The sequence below is a fragment of the Anas platyrhynchos genome, chromosome 1, assembly GCF_047663525.1.
Source record: "Anas platyrhynchos isolate ZD024472 breed Pekin duck chromosome 1, IASCAAS_PekinDuck_T2T, whole genome shotgun sequence".
Classification (NCBI taxonomy): domain Eukaryota; kingdom Metazoa; phylum Chordata; class Aves; order Anseriformes; family Anatidae; genus Anas; species Anas platyrhynchos.
Window position 1 is genome coordinate 207381727 of NC_092587.1, and position 16085 is coordinate 207397811.

The following is a 16085-nucleotide window of genomic DNA, read 5'->3' on the forward strand; positions in this document are numbered from 1 at the left end:
CCTGGTGTATTTGCCACTCCTCTCAGTTTTGTGCCATCTGCAGCCTTGCTGAGGTTACACTCTGCCCCATCACCCAGACCATTCATGAAGATATTAAACAGGACAATATTCAGACATACAGTTTGATTTTTGGGTGGTCCTGTATGGAGCCAGGATTTGCACTCAGTGATCCTTGTGGGTGACGGTGCCAAACTGTAGCTATTTTGTTTTAACATTTCACATTTTTGTGTGTTTTTCAATTAGTACATTTCTCCTGCTACCATGCTTTTTACATACCAGTATTGACATGGCTGTTGTGATATTCCTAGCTCTGAGTATACAGTATCTGGCTAAACACTTAATATTCACAGTTCAGCCTGCATACAGACTTGAGAACACATTCAGCCTTTTTACTGTGGTCACACACAACCCGTGTAGATGCTGAGGTGCTGTATGATGCACAAAATGTCCTGCTGGGGTTGTCCGTAAGGGCTTGCTGCCCACTCAGCTGCTGTCAGCATTTGAGTGCCTTTGTCCCCTCTCTCCCATCCTGCTTTGGAACATGGCAGCAGAACCGATGAACAACTACCCATATTGAACATTTTGTCTCCAAAGTCTGCAGTGAAATGCAGAATCCCTTAAAGGGATTTTTGTGAGGCCCTAAGGTCAGTCTCCAGCCCCCTTGTCTCCAACCAGATCTCCAGGCTAATGCCTTCAGTAGCATTAGGATGCTCGTTTTTCAGGCTGGTCCATCATATTGAAGAAGCACACTCTCCCTTGCTTCCTCCTGCCTCTTCTGCCTTTTGCTTCACTTGTGCAGGAAGCAAAATCTTAATTTCTCCTCCGTCAGCTTTTCCTCTGCAACCCAGCTTTTGGTCTGTGCTGCTGCACAGTGTGTTGTTGGGGGTAGTCTCTCTCATATTCTATTATTTCCCTCATCTGATGTAAGAAGGAAATAGAAAACAAACAAACACATACAAAACAAACAAACAAACCAACCCCACAGGCATGCAGCCTATTTCCAAATAGTCTTAGAACTGCCAGCCTATCTTTTTAGGATTCAGATATGAACTAGGAGTGAATAATTAATTAATTAAGGGAATCGGATCCTTCTGATCACTGCCCTCTGTGCCTTAGCTGCATGGTCTTGGCTGAGTGGTACCTGCTACGGAGTAACGTGGAGCTGACATTGCCTGACACAAACTAATATCCTCCTTAAAGAGGTAGATGGTGGAGAATCTGAGCCCTAAGGGCACTAATAGGCTTTAATGGCCCTGATCAGCCTCAACCAGGGAACCTACCCCACACCTTCTGTCCATGGCTCTAGGGGCTCCATTCAAGCTCAGGTCTGGGCACCCATGCCTGGCCAGAGCTATGTTAGCGTACTATGTTAGATACTGTGTCTAGTCCTGCCTCCTAGATTGACCCCAGACCTATGCTGTAGGCAGCTCACCTCCTGGACAGACCCCTCAGATGTGTATTGTAGCCTTAACTCTATCTCTGTCTCTGTCCCTATCTACATGTGGCCTTGACCTGACTCTCTGGAAGGACGCTGAAACTGGCTCTTGCTTGCTTTGCCCAGGACTGTCAATGGACCATATTACCAGCACTTGGCTCTGCTCACCATGTTTGGATCGTGTGGGACCGCAACCATCAGTGGGGTCACTGCCTGGGTTGCATGTGGGTCCTGTCTTGCCTTCTTCACTTAGGGAGCATTCAGCCCATGCTGTTTGCTGGCGGAGGGGTGGCTGTGGCTCTTTGCAAGCCATGCAGCCTGGGTCTGACAGTGCCTAATCCAGCAGGGTCTGGTGACAGATACAGGCTAGGAAGCCAATGCTGCATCTTTAGCTTAGTATAAACCCATTCCAAGCCAAATGCAGTGGGTCTCTCATGGCTCTTGGGAAAGTAGTTCCTGCTTCTTTCTTATTTTCTTTACCAGGGAGTATTTTCTCTCTTTGGCTACATATCACCTGGAACTCTCAACATGTGCCAGCAAGAAGAGGTTTTACCCTTGCAGGATGCCAGGATGGGAAAGAGTGCTATGAAAAATGGCCCCTGGGAATGCTGGAACTGTGAGAACACCCAAGACAGACCATGTGTTATACAAAAAAGAAGTTTAGTAGGTGCTAGAGATTGGCAGAGACCAAGTACAGGTGGTCAGTAAAGCCAAAGATGTACTGCAGGAGAGAGCCTGAAAGAAAGGTTAAGGGAACAGAAAAGGAGCACAGGAACATGTGAATATTCTGCTGTGTGACACCAGTAAGTAGAGGCTATGTGAGATGTAATATACTGAATCACTGCTGTTGGCAGTGGGCATGTTTATGTGTCTGGGAGATGCAGATTCTGTTGGAAAAACCTCCTCCTGGGAATCTGTGCCTGTTGCTGTTCCCCACATGACCTCAGTATGCTGTGACTCCTGTTGTGGGCTATGAACAGAAGTGGGGACAACTGCAGACCCCCATGGTGGGTCATGCATGTGGGGTGAGTCACCATCCCTGGAGGTCTTTAAAAGATGTTTAGATTTAGAGCTTAGTGATATGGTTTAGTGGAGGACTTGTTAGTGTTAGGTGAGAGGTTGGACGGGTGATCTTGGAGGTCTCTTCCAACCTAGATGATTCTGTGATTCTGTGATTCTGTTTGATAGGATGCTGTATGTCTTCAGCTTGTCACAAGGCTCCTGCCTTCTTGTAGTAATGCAGGTATGTGAGGAAAAAAACAGCTAGTCCTGCAAACCCCTGTCCATTAGATTAACAGGCATCTGGGGACTGTGTTGCTGGAGCACTCCCAAATGCCTTGCATTTGCCCAGCCCAATGGACACAAGGAAGGAGAGCACAGGAGGCTGCACAGCCTCTCTGGGCAACCTGCTCCACTACCGGACAGTCCTCATGGGGAAAGCCTTTTCCTAGATCCAGCCTGAAACTCATGTTTCCACCTCTGCCAATGGGCTCTCATTCTCTAGGGATGTGGTGCTCCACTTGGCCCCCGCCTCCAAGTATAGCACAACTCACGAGCCACCAGTCTTTGAGCCCAACTATACAGAAACCTACTTCTTACCCACCAGGTTGTGCCTCTCCAAGCCATGACCTTCTCCTTGGGAGAAGGTGTCAAAATCCTTGTTAAAGTCAAGGCAGTCATCATCCACTGCTCTCCCTTCACTAACAGATCCAGGCCATGAACCACAGAAAGCAAACAGACTGCTCAGTCATGATTTAGTCTTGCTCAATCTTTGCTGGCTGCTGCCTTCCCAATTTCCTCTGTGTGGCCAAACACATGGTCCAAGAGGACTAATTCCATGATTTTTCCAGAGACCAAAGCGACACTGACAACAGGGTAGGCTCTCCAGATAATCCCTTTGGCCTTTTTTTGAAGCCAGGGTGCTTTTCCTCCAGTTGTCAGGGATCTCCTCTGGTCTCCACCACATTTGAAAGAGCACTTCTACAAGTCCATTTCTGTCAGCACCCTTTGATGCAGCCTGTTGCGTCCCATGGATTCATATGGGTCAAGGTCACTGAAGAAATACTGACTCAATCCTAAACCCTGTCAAGAAGCTCTCTGAACCCTTTCAATAAGCATGAAGGGCCTGGGAGGGCTTGTTGGTGAAGACCAAGATAAAGGAGGCATTGAGTGTCTCAGTCTGCTGTCACTAAATCACCCACCCCATTCAGCAGTAAGTCCTTATTTCGCCTCCTGCTACCAATACAGTGGTAGAAGCTCTTCTTACTACCCTCAGTTTTCCTCACAAGTCTCACCTGAAGTTTAGCTTTCTTGATATGACCCCTATATGCCCAGGCACTGTTTATAATCTCTTCCTTTGTAGCTTGTCTCTGTGTCTACCTCCCATATGCTGCATTTTTGCAGCTTAGCCTACAGGTCTCTGCTTAACCAAAGCAGTCTCCTGATATGTAACCTTGTTTTCCCGAGTGCTGGGATGGACTGTTCTTGTGCTTGGAAGATGATGTCCTAAAGGCTTACCAGCTTTCCTGTGCTTTGGTCTTCAGACCTGCTTCCCATGAGAACCCTTCCATCTAACACATCCCTGTAGAAGCTGAGGTCTTAAGTCCTTGGTCTGTACTACTCTCCTTCCTTACTCCCTTTAGGATACTGAACATTACTATTATTTCATGGTTGCTAGAGCCAAGGCTATCATTGATTACCACATCCTTAGGCAGTTCTTCCTTTTAGTGAACACCTGGTCCAACTGTGTGTCACCCCTTGTTGGCCTGGGAAACTGAAGATTTTTGTGAGAGCCGGGGTCTATGATTCAGAGACTTCCCTCCTGTACTGCCACCTCCTTGGCACACTGTACCAACCTCAACTTCTTGGATTAGCATTGATGTCCTTGTGCTTAAAGCGTGTGGTGGATTTTTCTCTGTGAATGTGGGTATTTACTTTCTTAATTTACACAGTTTGATATCACAGTACCCAGAAGTAAGGAATTCCAGAGCAGAGTGCATTTTTCTTGAACTCTGCACTGCTGGAAAGCAACCAGCTCTGGCTGGCCCTGAAACAGGGTGCTGTGAGCATACCCTGACAGTTTGGGACCAAGCTGGCTGCCCTGCAATGTGGGTGGCAGACATGAGAAGAGGCCAGGAGTGCCCCAAGCCCAAGCAGGTGCCGGATCTGTACGTCCCTCACAGAACTGAGAGGCAACACTGGATGGCTGGGGAGGTACCCTGGATAAGGGGTGGTGGAGGAAGATAGCAATACAGTGAGATGATGGAGGTGTTACTGGGGGTGACAACAGAAAGGTGCCAATGATAGCATCCATGGGAGCATCTGAGGCCTAGGATATAGTGGAACAGCATGGGGCACAAGATGCAGATAAGGATGGGGTATGCTGTAGGACATGGGAGAGGTGTATTAGCCTGTTGCAGACTAGACCTGGCCATGGCTAGCATGGTGTGCAGGGGGGGACACCGGTGCACCCTGGGCTGAGAGAAGGCTGGGTGAAGCCTGGGTTGTCCCAGTAGCATGCTGTAGGCAGACTGAGAGAGCAAGGCACAGAGGCAGTGTAGCAGAAATAATGCTATGTCTGCCCTACGCAACTACAACAGGTTACAGAGAAATACCATGTTGCAGCCAAGCACATCATAACAAAACCCAAAGACAAGTGGGAGCACTGGAACTGCTTTGCTCTGGCTTTGTTCTGGACTACAGCAGGATGGGTCTCAGATCTCCCTCTGTCTTCAAGAGCAAGGAGCTGATTGCTGGCAGAAACACTTCCCATACACAATAGCAGGATGCATTCATTATCTCTTCATGGCAAAGGATTTCCCTTTAGAGAATGGTGTTCTACAGGCTAGAACAGGACAGCTGCAAGCTGGAAAACTCTATCTGAGCACGTGGCTGTTTTGTCCAGGGAGGAGGTGGGTTGTCTAGTCCACTCACCAGTACCAATAAGGGAAGAGTTTCTGAGAACTACCACCTCTTAGTCTTAAAAGAGCACAATTAGACTCCGAGGTAGTAGCAGTAATGAGAAATAGACTACAGGAATGGATCACAAAATCAGCAAAATGGGGCTTAACCAGGGTCATGTCCAGCACTTGCATGGAGGCAGGGAAGCGCCTACAAGGCACCATTACAGAGAAATCTCCCAAACTGTTTCTATGCTGGGATGCCTCTCTTAAGTGCCTGTACACTAATGCACACCGTATGGGAAAAAAACAAAACAAAACAAAACAAAAAAACAACACAACAACAACAACAAAAAAACCACACACACCGTGATGACGTATATGTGTGTGTACAATTGCAGGGCTATTACCATGTTGGGATCATGGAGACATGGTGGGATGGGTCCTATGACTGGAGTGTTGCAATGGAGGGATACAGGCTCTTTTGGAAGGACAGGCTGGGAAGATGGGGAGGGGTCATTTGTATGGGAGAGCAGAAAGAGTGCATGGAGCTTTGCCTGGAGGTGGATGAAGAGCCAGATGAGAATTTATGGGTTAAGATTAAAGGGACGGACTGGAAAAGTGATGTTATAGTGGGTGTCTGCTACAGGCCACTTGACCAGGAAGAACAAGCAGATGAGGCCCTCTGTAGACATACAGGAGGGGCAGGACCCTCATGGGGGACTTCAACCACCTAACTTACGACACCAAGTTAGGTGCATGTGTTGATCTGCTCAAGGGTAGAAAGGCTTTGCAGGAGGATCTGTATAGGCTGGATCTATTGGCTGAGGCCAACTGTATGAAGTTCAACAAGGGTAAGTGCCAGATCCTGCACTCGAGGCACAACACTACAGGCTGGGGGAAGATTGGCTGGAAAGCTGCCTGGCATAAAGGGACCTGGGGGTATTGGTTGATAGCTGGCTGAATATGAGCCAGCAGTGTGCCCAGGTGGCCAAGAAGGCCAACAGCATCCTGGCTTGAAAGAAGCAGTGTGGCCAGCAGGGCTAGGGAAGTGATTGTCCCCCTGTACTTGGCTCTGGTGAGGCCGCACCTCGAGTACTGTGTTCAGTTTTGGGCCCCTCACTACAAGAAGGACATCGAGGTGCTCGAGCGGGTCCAGAGAAGGGCGACGAAGCTGGTGAGGGGCCTGGAGAACAAGTCCTACGAGGAGCGGCTGAGGGAGCTGGGCTTGTTCAGCCTGGAGAAGAGGAGGCTCAGGGGTGACCTTATTGCTCTCTACAGATACCTTAAAGGAGGCTGTAGAGAGGTGGGGGTTGGTCTGTTCTCCCACGTGCCTGGTGACAGGACGAGGGGGAACGGGCTTAAGTTGCACCAGGGGAGTTTTAGGTTGGATATTAGGAAGAACTTCTTTACCGAAAGGGTTGTGAGGCATTGGAACAGGCTGCCCAGGGAAGTGGTAGAGTCACCATCCCTGGAGGTCTTTAAAAGACGTTTAGATGTAGAGCTCAGTGATATGGTTTAGTGGAGGACTTGTTAGTGTTAGGTCAGAGGTTGGACTAGATGATCTTGGAGGTCTCTTCCAACCTAGATGATTCTGTGATTCTGTGAATATCTGCTGGAGGGACAACCCAGCAGGGCATAAGTAATCCAGGAGGTTCCTAGAGTGTGTTAGTGATAACTTCCTTCTCCAAGCAATAGAGAAGCCAATGAGGAGAGGTGCTCCACTGGAGCTCATCCGCACCAACAAGGAGGGGCATGTTGGGAAGGGGAAGATCAAAGTCAGCCCTGGCTGCAGTGACCAGGAGATGGTGGCTTTCAAGATCCTCAGGGCAACGGGGAGGGTGCACTGCATGTTCACAACCCTGAACTTCAGGAGAACAGACTTTGGCCTCTTCAAGGACCTGCTCAGAAGAGCCCTGTGGGATATGGCCCTGGAGAGGAGTGGACCCCAGGAAAGCTGGTCAGTATTCAAGGATCACCTTCTTCAGGCCCAAGAGCAGCCCATTGCGGTCAGCCTCACCTTGATCCTGGGGAAGGTGCTGGAGCCACTCACCCTGGGACCATTTCTAAGCACACGAAGGGCAAGAACATCATCAGGAGCAGTCAGCATGGATTCACCAAGGGAAACTCATGCTTGACCAACTGGAGAAGCTTCGATGATGAAGCGACTGGCCTGATAGATAAGGGGAATGTAGTGGATATAGTCTGCCTAGACTTCAGTTAAGCGTTTGACGCTGTGCTGCACAGGATCCTCACAGACAAGCTGGTGATGTATGGGCTGGATGGGCAGACAGTGAGGTAGATAGAAAACAGGCTGAATGACAGGACACAGAGTGTAATGGTCAGTGGTGCAGTCTAGTTGGAGGCCAGTAATGAGTCCTGGGGGTCAATACCATGTCCAGTCCTGTTTAATATCTTCATGAATGGTCTGGGTGATGGGGCAGAGTGTAACCTCAGCAAGGCTGCAGATGGCACAAAACTGAGAGGAGTGGCGAATACACCAGGGGGTTGTGCTGCCCTCCAGAGGGACCTGGACTGGCTGGAGGAATGGGATGACAGAAATGTCACGGAGTTCACCAAGAAGTGCAAAGTCCTGCCCCTGGGGAGGAACAAGTCCAGGCACCAGGACATGCTGGGAGCTCCCAAGGTGGAATGCTGCCTGACAGAAACGGACCTGGGGGGCCTGGTGGACATAAAGATGCTGAAGGGACTGTACCATCTCTGACAGGAGGAGAGGTTGAGAGAGCTGGCACTGTACAGCCCGGAGAAGAGAAAGCTTGGGAATCTCATCAGTGTCTGTAAATACCTGAAGGGAGGGTGCAAAGATGTTGGAGCCCAGCTCTTTTCTGTGGTAGTGCCAGGACAAGAGGCAGTGGACACCAGCTGGAGCACAGGAGGTTCAGTCTGAACATCAGGAAGCATTTATTTACTGGGCAGGTGACTGAGCACTGTCACAGGTTGCCCATAGGCATTGTGGATTCAGGATTTTGGCAGCCAGCTCTGAGTAGCTCTGCTTGAGCAGGGAGATTGGATTAGATGATTACAAGAGGTCCCTTCAATCTCAGCCTTTGTCATTCTGTGATCTGCAGCCAAAGGCCCTTCTGAACATCCCAGAACTCCAGTCAGCTTTAGTCCTTCTGAAAGAGTGGCTCTGCTCCATCAGCCCTGCACACAGCCCTGGGACCACTGTGCAGCAGCATCTGCTACCTGACTCTTCTTTCCTGTTTGGTTCAAAACTTTGCTTGTATAGCCTGCAGCCACTTGTCAAGAGCAGCTGGGCAAAAGGGTACCCATGAGACTAATGCAGTCAAAGTAGCAGCAGTGGATGCAAAAGAGCAGCAAGTTGTTGCAGGGTTAGGAAGAAACCACAGCATGAATCTCAGGGAGCTATGACTGCTTTGAGCAAAGGATGGCAGATGCTGGGAAGGTGTGCCTCTCCACACCACATGGAGAATTGGCAGGACAAACATGGCCATCGAAGCTTTGAGGTCTTGTTATTTCACCATCCTCCTACTACCCTGGCAAGACAAGATGCAAGGAAGTAGAACCAAGGCACCACAAAGCTTTTAGGTTCTTCCAGAGCAGAGGATGGATGGAGAAGCAAAGCCGCACACTAGAGTCCTCAGCTGCATCACCTGGAGTCAAGGCTTTTACCTCCCACAGATCCGTCTAGAGGGCAACACCAGAGTCCCTTGAATACAGCCATCTTTGTCCTCCCAGCCTTACTACTGACCTCTCTACTCCCCTGTGCAGTCCACAGTTCATGAAAAGGATGGAGCGCTTCTCAGCAGCCGTTCTCTGGCTATCCTCCTCATCTCCAGCAAGCACAGTCAGCAGGCAGGGAGCTCATCTGGAGCCCTGCCCCGGCTGGATCTCTGCTACGCACATGTTACGCTGTGGCTTTGGCAAACATCTGGCTCTGGGCTCCCGCCCCTCAGAGTGACGGCTCTTGGTGGGAGAGGAGGGGAGGCTGGCGCCAGTGTGGTCAACGATCCCACGCACGGCTCCCTTTGCCTGAGTGTGTGCCAGGCGTCCTGCCCTCCCCAGCCCTGGCACAGCTGCTGACCAGCTAAAAGCAGCCAGGGAGCGGCCACGGCTGCTATTTCAGGATCTGTCTCTGGCTCCCGGACTGCATCTCAGCCTCCAGCATACTCAGGCCTCAGGGGAGTGTGTGGGGTCAGGGTTCGGCCCTAGTGATTGTCCAGCACGCGTGGCTGAGGCGAGGGTCAGACCCTGAGGCTGTGGGGTGTGCCACGTCCAGGGAGACCCCTCTGCACAGCTGCAGTCCCTGCATGCCTGCACCACTGGCTCCTGCAGCCCAGCAGCTACAGGACATGGTGAGGCTCTGGCTGGCAGCTCCACAGCCACAGCCAAAGCATGGGCAGACGCAGGGCTGCTGTATCCATACACAGCTAGGTATGGAGCACAGGGGCAGATTGTGACATCCAAGAATTGACTGTGATGTAGCAAAGCCCTTGGGTTTGAGGAGGAAGGGAACCAGTTTAATCAAAGACACTGGCAGGGTGATAAGACTGTGGTGGAGGGTGAGGCTGGGCTACTGGCTACAGGAACCCGAGGGTGAGTACAAACTTTCCGGGAGTCCCAGTTCTTCCAGGAGCAGGGGCAAAGTAAGGAGCAGAAAGAGTAGGAGAAAAACACACACACAAGCACACAGATGTCTGCTCTGTTAGAGCAGCAAGGAGTTAAAGCCACTGAGAACCTCGGCAGAGTGGACGAGTTTGGACGTTGAGCAGGGAGGGCAGAAGTCACGACCCTGCAAAGGAAGAGTGCTCAAGGGGGCTTGAGTGGGGCAGCAGCAGTGCAGGGTAGGAAGTGACCTGCTGGAGGGTGCTGATGCCAAGGACTCCAGAGAAGGGTGCTGAGCTGAGCTTTGGCTGCACAAAGCTCTGGTAGTGAGAGCTTTCAGAGCGGGTCTGCACAGCAGGATGGGGCATGACGATGCAAGACATGCAGGTGATACTGGAGCTTGGGGCAGCAAAGTAGGGAGCAGGACAAGCAGGGGAACACCAAGAGGCTGGGGTGCCTGCCCCATGGCCATGCCCATGAGGGAGAGCACTGTCAGTGAGATCTGCCCCAGGGGCAAAACAGCAAGGGTCCCTGGGGGGCAGATGACAGCAGCTGGCAGCAGCCAAGGGGTGTGGAAGAACAGGAGGGAGCAGAGACTGAGGGAAGGGGAGGGGGAGTATGCTGGCAGGCTGGGGCTCTGGGAGGGGAGGAGCAGTGCCGGGCACTTTGGGGGAGCAGTGTGCACAGGTGTGGGGCTGTGGGCAGCATGGAAGAGGGAGGGCGCGAGCAAGGACTATAGGAGGAAGGGGAGTTCTAGGGGGCCTGGGGCCAAAGCAGAGGTGAGGGAAGAGGGGCAGCTGTGAGGGGGCTGGAGATCAGTGCAGAGGAAGGAGGGAGCTGTGGAGGGGGCTGGGGGAGGAGCAGAGTATGGGGGAGAGGAGCGCAAGGGGCTGGGGCCTCTCGGCTGCAGTGGAAAAGCTGCTGCAGCTCCAGGGGAAATGCTACTTGAATTAATCATGGCGCTGGCTGCTGTGCCAAGCCCAGGAGGAGGCTGCTGGCAGCGCAAGGAAATAACTTTCACAGGAATTTGGAACAAATGCAGCTCTTCTGGCGGTAACAACAGCACTCACCTCCCCCACAACCTCCCCATGTACCAGCATCTCCCCCATGTTCCCAGTCCCTCTGTACCCCCAGACTCGCTCTCCCAGCCCTCTCTCCCAGAAGCATGATGCACTCCCTCTCCTCATGCTGATCCCTAAGGAACTCACAGGCATCTCCCGATCTTGTCTTGGGAAACTTGTCTTCTTGTTTCATAGCAGGAGGAGGCCTGTTCTATGTCGTGCAAAGGTCTGAAAATAGGTTAATGCCAAATCCGTTGTCCCAAGAAAATGAATGAATGTAACGATGTCCTTCCACCACTCTCTCTAGCAGCAAAGTCAGTATTAGTCTTCCTGCTGCTCCAGTCCCAATGTGTGACTACTCGCTGTGTCCTCTCACAGCTGTCCCCTTCAGTACCATAACCAATGCATCAGGATTATCCCTTAGGACTCTCTTTTTGTAATACAGTTCCTGCAGCCTGATCTAGCTTAGAGCACTTCATGCAGGTCATGGTGCAGCCCCAGAGGCTGTCCCAGTGCTGTGCATGCAGCATAGCCAGTCCCACAGAATCACAAAACAGTACTAAAACTTAAAAGCTCATCAGACCTGTCCTCAAAATTTTAAGATACGGATATACGTTGCATGTGTTGCTGGTCAGCTTTTGATTGGTGGTGATCTTCTTCCCCAACAACTGTGTGTATGGGTGCAAGGGAAATATGTAAACCCTGGCTCCAAAATCATTAATATTGGATCTATGCAAGAATCAGTAATCCACCATCTCATCCCATTCACATTTCAGTCAAATTAGCCACCATTCACAACATGGGGGTTACACAGCTCTCTCTGTGCTTTACAGTGGCTGCCAGAGGACAGACAATACTTGATGTAGCATGAAAAGTTAGAAAGGCCCAGAAAGTCAATATCTGACCATGCATGCAGCTTGCTGGTACAAAGTCAATCCAACAGAATATTTAAAGCAAATTTAAGCCAGCAGGGTGAATTTATACCAGAACAGTGCTTTGCATCATATAACCATAGCACTTGAATGTGGTCCGATGAGCCCTAAAGCATCTATACTATCAACTCATGGCCACAGAGAAACAGAGACAACTGATTATTGACTATCCCCTGCTCTCTTGCCTGAAGGTGCTGTGTCCACTGATTCCCTGGGCTCCTTCTCTACTGGCATTTCTCTCTCATCTGAGACTTGAACTGTGAGTTTGCTGTTTCCTTTGGTTAGGGCTTATGCAGAGTCTGCTACCGTGAGACCTGGCCCATAATAAACACAAGTAATAAACAAAGATGTTATGAGATTCCTTTCTTCTCTGGAGCTCAGGCCAGCAACCTGTTCTGCTCAGCCCTGTTCGTACACCAAACACAAAGACCAACCTGGCAGAGCAGATGGGGTGTGTGGGCATGCAGGAGACCTGCAGCTAGTCTCTCCTGGTCACTCACACTCACATTGACTCCTCACTTTCCCATCATTTTGTCCTGCCCACAGAGAGCAGATATCAACATCTGAAAATAGAACTGGTCCTCCCAAGGTTTCTTGCTTAGAAATATGGTGGTCCAATGGAGAACCAAACCCTTTTTTTCGTGCTGGCCTTGGCAGCTGTGTTCTGCACATCATGCTGGTAGTGCCTGCCCATGGTCTGGGCTCTTGCGAATATTACATGGGTCTGGACCAAATCCAGACCTCGCCACAGATCCTTTCACCTCCAAAGGCAGGACAAGCCCTGATGCTTGGAGGTCACAGACAGCTGGAGTAAAGCAGGGGGCACACAGAGGCTGACATGAGCAACCCCGTGGGACAGTGCCGGCTGCTGGCCACTGTTGACCCCAATGGCTCCTTGGAAGACTCTTCTGGGGGAGGGGTGGCTTGAACCAGCAGGCGATCCAGGCTCCCAACCCCAGATCTGCCCAGCTCCCCAACCTGGCCCACTCCAGCTGCGGCCCAGTGCCTAGCCGGCAGCCTGGCCTGCCTCCTTTCCCATCCTCTCACGTTTCCCGGCTCAGAGGAAGCAGCAGCAGATGTGTGAGCTGTTTGCTTTGTGCTGGGGCCACGCGGGAGTTACCTGCGCTCAGCCCAGACGCGCTGTTTCCAAACGAAACATGAGGGCTGAGCCAAGACCATCGAAATCTGGCCAAATCCTCAGTTGCTGCTGGCCTCCGGGCCAGCGCCTCCCCCTGTGCTGTGCGAGCCGGGCTGGCCCCCACGCTGCGCCGGTCCTCACCGTGGCCAGGCCTTGCACACCCAAACAGTTTCTTCATGCCATCCCTGTGGCTCTGCGCCACCCCAGCTCCTCTGTGGAACCTGCTCTCCCTCCTGCCTCTACCCATGTTTGTGGCCAGAAGCCCAGCTGCCATCGCCAATTGCATTTCCAGAACACCTTCCTGCCCAGCAAGCAGCACTGAGCCGGACGGCACAGAGGAGCGGGGACTTCCCCTGGGGCTGCTGCAGCCAAGATGTCCCTGTGCACACCTGGGGCCTCCACACTCCCCAGAGCCGCTCCACCCCTGCCCTGGCCCTGAGCCCACTCCGACCCTTGGCCTCTGCCCTACCTCTGTCCCCAGCCCTGGCCCTAGCCCCACCCCACCCACCTGGGACAAGGCAGCGTCTTGCCCTGAACAGACCTTCGGAGTCATACAAATGGCATCACTGCCACGCATCCACAGAACCTGATAGAGGTGCACGAACCCTTCAGGACTCACCTGAGACCTCTTACTGCTCGAAGGCTGATGCAGCAATTGCGTCTCAGTTCAAATTCCAAAGATGCTGCTTCCAAGGTAATATAACAATGCCAGTCATGCATAATTAATGCTAATATTCGCAACTAGCCTTTCAAACACTGATGAACTTCACCTAATCATCTCACAGGGGTAGAAAGAAGATAGCAGCTTCCTACAGATTTGACCCTTGTTCCTGAGCACCATTTCTAGTATCCTAGCCTGCAAGGCTGCTCCACCCTTGTGCCAGCAATGCCTTGTACTGTGGTGCACAATGTTAGCTGATGCCAATGAAACGTTTTGCACAAAGGAATTCCTTGAGATTTGCCCACAATATCAGCGATATTACTCAGTACTTACATGCAGAAACGGTGTAACACTGTTCTGCCCCGTTTCCCACTCACATTGAGTAGGGATTTCTTTGTTCTAGCATTCCTGCTGCCATCAGGACCTATCTAAGCCATGAAAACTGCACTAAACATCCTTCAGTGGCAGGTCTCCCATCCCAAACCCCTCATAGCCTTGGCTGTGCCCTTCTCAACATCAACTCCTGACAGTTGTGCCTACCTGTAAGAAGCAGGTCCCAACAGGGGTGTTCTCCTTCAGGGACACATTGTAGAAATTACTCCTGAACACTGGCTCATTGTCATTGACATCCTGCAGGGCCACATGCACCACAGCTGAGGAAGAGAGGGCAGGAGTTCCCCTGTCCGTGGCCAACACTGTCAGCTGAGGTTGAGGATCCTTCTCATAATCCAGTGGAGCAGCAGTAGTGATGATACCTGTAGCAGGGTCAATGGCAAACCAGCTGGAGTGGGTGTCATGGCCATGCATGATACTGTACCGCACCTCCCCATTGGGACCCTGGTCTTTGTCTCGAGCTGTCACTTGCAGGACAAAGCTGCCTGGGTACACAACCTCAGGAATGCTCTGTTTGTACTCCTGTTGGTCAAAGAGTGGAGGGTTGTCGTTGATATCCACCACCTGCAGCACAAAGGTTGATTCTGCCCGGAGTGGAGGTGTTCCTGAATCAGTAGCTGTCACCCGCAAATCATAGGAGTCTCTTTCTTCACGATCCAGGAGCTGGTCCACACAGATAAGGTAGATGATGTTGTCCTTGGTAGTGAGGGCAAACTTACCATCCCCTCCCTCCAGTGTGACATTAACATTGGAGTATTCACCATAATCTGGGTCAGAAACAGAGATGCGGGCCACATACTGGCCGGGCTGGGCTCCCTCAGAGATCTGAGGGGAGCCATCTTCACTCAGAAAGATGATAGTCATGGTGGGCTGGTTGTCATTGTAGTCACGCACATGGATAGTGACAAAAGCTGTAGTGACCTCAGGATGGACAGCCTTATCCCGTGCCTGTACCACCAGCTCATGCACCTTCCTGACTTCATAGTCCAGACCCTTGTTGAGCTTGATGACTCCAGTTCGGGAGTCAATGGTGAAGTACTGGTCAGGATCACTCTGTCGACGGTTGATCTCATAAATCACATCCCCATTTTCTCCTTCATCTGCATCAGAGGCAAAGACCTGAAGGATGCTGCTGCCAGGTTTCAAATTCTCTGATATAAGAGTATGATAGCGGCTCTGGTTGAAGGTAGGAGCATTGTCATTGATGTCCTGGATAGATATATCCAGCATCATCTGGGTGCTCCTGGGAGGGGAGCCACCATCATAGGCTTCCAAAAGCAAGGAGTATGATGATCGGTTCTCCCGATCTAAGACATTGCTGACCACCAGATCCAAATACAAGACCCCATTGGGTCCTCGCCGTGTTTCCAGGCGGAAGGCCTGCCCCACATTGTCACCCTTAATCACATAGCCTTGGGTATTCAGCAGGCCACTGTCAGCATCAAAGGCTGGGTCCAAGGGAAATCTGCTACCAATGGGAGTGTGCTCTGGAATCTGGAAGGTACTGTGTTGCTTGGGAAAGGCTGGAGCATGATCATTGATGTCATTAACTTGGATATTCACTTCTACTGTGATGCCCTCTGGAGTAACAGCAATGAAGCTGTAACGGTCCCGGGTCTCTCGGTCCAGGACACGGGCTGTTTTGATGATACCCGTGTTCTCATCTATTCCCAAGTCAGTGGCAACACCACTGCCCTCCTGTGCTGATATAAAATACATGTAGGCACTGGTACCGGGTGGCAGGCCAGCACTGATGTCCCCAATGATGGTGCCAGCTGGCTGTTCCTCATCTATTTGTAGATCCAGGGTACCCAGGACGGCAGAGCCCTTCCCTGCTCTCAGGCCCCCAAGGATTAGCAGCTCCAGAAGAAGCACGGCTGACCCCTTCATCTGCTCCATTACTAGGGACTTGCAGAGCAGAAGGTTGCTCGATCTTCTTTGCAGTGTGCTTTAATCCTGCAAGGAATGCAGACCAGAGG

General features: G+C 51.3%; 1 protein-coding gene across 4 annotated transcripts in view; it reads right to left on the bottom strand.

The window, feature by feature from the left end:
- The window catches only part of DCHS1 (dachsous cadherin-related 1), an 80646-nt gene that overhangs the window by 29702 nt on the left and 34859 nt on the right, over positions 1-16085 (bottom strand). For 3 of the 4 annotated variants that reach the window (XM_038179036.2, XM_038179037.2, XM_027465901.3), the window contains one exon: positions 14254-16062. The exons of the other annotated variant lie outside the window; for it this stretch is intronic. In XM_038179036.2, the coding sequence (XP_038034964.1) occupies positions 14254-16005 (1752 nt within the window). In that variant the 5' untranslated portion in view covers positions 16006-16062. The remainder of the gene's footprint in view (positions 1-14253; positions 16063-16085) is intronic. 4 annotated transcript variants of the gene reach the window in all.